This window comes from Ornithodoros turicata, chromosome 2 (genome assembly GCF_037126465.1).
Source record: "Ornithodoros turicata isolate Travis chromosome 2, ASM3712646v1, whole genome shotgun sequence".
Classification (NCBI taxonomy): Eukaryota; Metazoa; Arthropoda; class Arachnida; order Ixodida; family Argasidae; genus Ornithodoros; species Ornithodoros turicata.
The window spans coordinates 19,301,218-19,305,890 of record NC_088202.1 but is presented as its reverse complement, the minus strand read 5'-3'; the positions used below and the strand labels follow the sequence as shown (position 1 = coordinate 19,305,890).

The window sequence follows — 4,673 nt, the reverse complement described above, 5'->3', positions numbered from 1 at the left end:
CCCTACTTTTTCTGTTGAGTCACTTAGTCTTTACAAAAACTTTTTTTTTCTATTTCTTCGGGCCTTATTGCTTTCCTTCTTTTTGTGACATCACAGATGTCTATTTATACTGAGACCCCAAGAAGCTCTCGAGAAAAATTGCAGGAAACTCTTTCACGTATAAAATGACGTAAATTGGTTACACCACAATCATGCCCTGTGCAGTCCCATACGTTACCATGGCGAAAATCAAGAGACATGTGCACTATTGAACTGTTACTTTTGCAACTTTATTTTGTGATTTGACATTATTTTACATCTGAAGGAAGTCAAGTGTAGCTTCTGCCTGGCGAGGGTAGGCGATGTTGAACACGAAGTACAGAGCCATCAGGGCGCAGAGTGCATTTGTAAAATCAGAGATAGCAGTCATCACAATCTGCTGATCAGCTGCAACCATGAAGGTACGGCAAGTGTAGGGGCTCCCTGTCAGAAGAGGAAACATGATCAATTCCAAGAGATCCTTCGACACTGAAAATGCGTTCGTAGGTTCAGGCTGACTGACAGTATAGTATTTTCAATTGTGAACTGTGATGGGAATTACAAGCCTTTCACTCATAACACCCCGCCCAGTCGTAAGTCATGACCTTCTTTGGCGGTCTCCTATTGCAATACCGATAGGACTATTACTGTAGCAAGCGAATTGTACAGTTGGTGCTAAAACTTATAATAAAAATGTAATATTTTATTGTTACCTGGAGGACGGGTCTTACGGACAAATTTCATTTCAGAACATCATAAGACAAATATCCCTAACGCGCCACAGCCAAAGATTGTATGACACCTACCAGCACACACAATCACTGGTGTCAGGGAGAGAGGAGCATCTTGGATAAGCACATCGGTCTGGAAAAAAAAATGAATGGGAATGGCAAAATTGACCACGCTAGCCAAGAATTGGCAATCAGCAGGTTGTGTGGCAGTTTGTGTTACTGGGAACGAAGGATAATTCATTCAAAATTTTAGCAGCACACTGCTAGACGCAGGGCTCAGCTTGGCAGAAAAATTAGCTTGCAGACGTAAGTAAAACAGAGCTGAATGCGTTGACTGCAGATGAGAACGTATGCCTCACTGGAACACATGCTCAATTGGATCTAAAGCCAACTCGATAGTAAATGAGAAAGGAAACACAGAAGGTGACAGTACACATAGCCTCAACAGTTCCGAAACCAGCTTGGCAAGCAAAACAAAACAAACACCTTAATATATTCTCTAGACTAACGCAAGAAGCAGGAGCATCCCTTTCCAGTATTGAATTTCACTGCGTAAAGAATCATGCAACTGTGCTTCAAATAACGATCTCACCCCAAGCTCCACAATGAGGTAGGACGAGTCCTCATTCAAGCTTGCTATGGTCCCAAGAAGCATCCCTACGGGGTCTCCGTAATGAGTTTGAGATTCATGAAAGGCTTGACTGACAGACTGCATGATCTTCTGCACCTCTTCATTTTGACTTGTCGTTAGGAACTGAAGTACAGCCTTTACCTTCTGAGACATAGCATTACTAAATCGTTCTTTACAATCAATACCAGTGAGCCTCTTGAAATGATTGAGTAGGCATTCAGTCGTTAACAACCACGGCCATTTGTCTTGGACCTGAGAAACTGATAGTCCTTGATTGATGTGTTCCCTTTGTAGAAAATAAGTCTGCTGCATCATGTCTATTGCACGGCTAAGGCTTGCATTTTCGATGGCAAACATTTCTTCCAGTTCAGCTCTTTTGTCTTCTTGTGTTTCAGCAGTCTCACCTGCTGGTGGGGAGCAGTTCCATTCAATACAACCACACTTGTCACTGGCTACACGTTTTCTGTGTGATGCACGTGCCACCGGCACTGCCTCCGCAGAGCCACGATTTAGGTTGTCGAGTCTGTTCTCAAGTTTTGCACGCAAAGAGTCATACCCTGAGCCAACAACAGCTCCACCTAGAGTATCTGACAGTGAGACTGGGTGCGCCTCCACAATCCGCCTGGCAACTTCAGCAAGGGCTGCCCGTCCTGGCCTGGCACAAATATTGTGAATGTCACTGCACACCAGCCGCACAAATTCCAGCAGATGTTTCTTTTTCGGGCGCTTTTTCTGTTCCAAATCACTCAGGAAGCCAGAGTTTGCACGATGAAACGGTATTGAAAATGTTGTTGGCCAGTCAGCACTGACACGTTGTGGCACTGGCGGTCGTGCGTTCTCCAGAAGTTGTGACTCTGGGTTGTTGCCCGGAGGTTGTGACACAGTTAGAGCAGTGCTGTCAACTGGAAGTTCAACGTAAAGTAAATGAAATGTTTCCTACTCAGCTGTATAAATATGCAAAGGATACGAAAACATTCTTGCCACAAATGTTAGTTGAACGTATACATTATATAATTATAATTTCAAGCTTTATCTCACAAGGTAATTGTGATCAAACATTTTCATGTTAATGCACAATAATATAGTGCTACAGCAGCAATCAAAATTTACCACAGCTGCATTTCAAAGATACAGGCTTTGTAACCTTGCAACATCATTTGCAAATGCAAATTGCTAAGTAATGTACAAGTGAAGCACTTCTGTTTTGCACAACCTATGCACTGAATGGTACACCTGCTTACAATCATTCCAGAGGTGCAAAAATTTCCTGCTTTGGATGGGGTTTAGGATAGTTGATAATTCCCTCTCTTGAACATATGTAACATCACCAGTGCTGCGAACTCCCAAGTCCCATAGGCATTGATGTAGCAGGGCTTCCTTTTCTCTCGAAAGGTCTGGGAGAAGTTGATTCAGTCTTGATTTGATATCTGCAGACAGCTCACACATACCTTGGACGGCCTCGTACTGCGGAAAGCAACGGCAAAAATGTAACACAGGCTTGGCACCTTGCAAGTTAGGATAACAAAGGAAGCCGAGCTTCTGCAAGCAAGTTTATCAAAACCTAAAAGTTCTGATTTCCCATCGCAAATAACGAAAAAGAAAATTAGGGCATATATTGCGAGGAAGCGCACACCCTGCCCTGTATGCCCGCGGCACAGTCAAGCCTGCAAAGTGAATCACGTGGGTTCTACAGAGCCAGTCAACACCGCAACACAAGAGAAAAAAGTATTTAAAATGCAGTTCATAGGTTGCTGCAGTATAGTAGAGCTCCGCACGGAACCTGGACCCGCACCATCCTGTTTTGATGTGGTTCGCCTCAGCACAGTGACACAGCGAATCGAGCCCGACCCGGCCCGTGTTTGCCTCAACTATCTGGCCCGGTCAGGTCCGATAACGCAGCGAATAGAGCCCGACCAGGCCTGGTCCGAGTCAGCATGCAAGTAGAGCGCATCATTCCACTTTTCTGAATATGCAGCTGAAATACCCCAAATACCTTTCAATGACAAGGCAATTTTGCTGTGACGGTCATCCCAGTTGACGGTAACCGCGCGTGAACAGTCGAGGTACAGCGTTTAACGACGATAAGACCTGCGACACGGCACAGAAAAATAACTCAAAAGCGTATACTTGCGTCGGAAGGGCCGCGTTCGCCGAAGGTCTAAATCTCAACGAGGGCAAAAACACTCACAAAACTTGGACCCCACCGCACCAAACGTAGGCATGCAAAAATGACGTCTATGCGGCTCTGATAACTTATTCTTTCAAAAACGGGGCGTCCCCTAAACAAACAAACAACAACAAAAAATACAAGAGCAAACATGCGTACATTGCGTGATGATTCTTCGTCGTGTGTAATTACCTGCTTGACATGGCCCTGTCGGGCCAGTCAAGCAGGGTGGGCCAACCAAAATCGATGTCGGCCCGGCCCACAGCGCACTGAATAGACGGCCCGACCCCGGTCCAGCCGACCCACGGTCCGTGCACAGCTCTACTACACAATGATTATTCCTTGGAACAGGTCAAACTAACTGAACTAAAACGGAAACCAACAAAAAGGCGAGACTGCTCGCGCGGCAGTTTGTACAGCCGAAACTGAACCCCCCGCTCAACGACACTGAAAACGTAAAAACCAATAACGTATCTCTTGCCAAACGCGGAAAGTGTTCAAATAACGTTACAGGGCAATTAGACGGCGAAGAAGCACGCTAACGTAAACCAAAACCTACTCATTCCAGTCACAACCTATTATAGAGTTAGAAAACTGCGTATTCCTAGTATGTCGCGATAAAATGAGCTACGAACCAGCAAATCGAAGTGTGCTGCTCTACACAAGGCAAATTAATGTTCTGCGAAATGTTAACTTCGCGCGGGAAGGAGCATAACACAAACGCATACACTTCGGTTGGATATTGCAACCTGTAAAATGCAGTAAACAATACCTCAGACATCGCTACTTTATGCTCATGTTAACAATACAGAGTCATGCTTACCTTTGAAGACAAAAAAAGCGTAGCAGCGGGAAGCACAAACAAAACCACGCGTTCCTACTTCGCCAGTTGTTCATAGATGAGCCGACACAGTGTTGCTGCTTTGCCGGTGTTCGTCGGCGTTTCTACGCTGATCCCAACTGGTAAACAGCGGCGCGGAGCGTCGAAAATGGCCGAAAGTGCGCTATTCCCGGAAAGTTCCGTTAAATTAGGATAACGTAAGCGACCCGTAAAATTTTACAGTAACGACTCGGGTAATTCTTCCGTTTTTTAGAAAAATTTCTTAGAGTGCGGAATCCTCACTCA

General features: G+C 45.1%; 1 protein-coding gene across 1 annotated transcript; it reads right to left on the bottom strand.

The window, feature by feature from the left end:
* Nucleotides 1-253: 253 nt before the first annotated feature.
* Nucleotides 254-4,417, bottom strand: LOC135383184 (uncharacterized). Its single transcript, XM_064612764.1, has 5 exons — nt 4,371-4,417; nt 2,622-2,844; nt 1,342-2,282; nt 825-882; nt 254-462 (listed from the first exon to the last, which is right to left on the bottom strand). Exons 2-5 carry the CDS (start codon nt 2,824-2,826, stop codon nt 293-295), a joined length of 1,374 nt encoding a protein of 457 aa, XP_064468834.1. The 5' UTR covers nt 2,827-2,844; nt 4,371-4,417; the 3' UTR covers nt 254-292.
* Nucleotides 4,418-4,673: the final 256 nt, after the last annotated feature.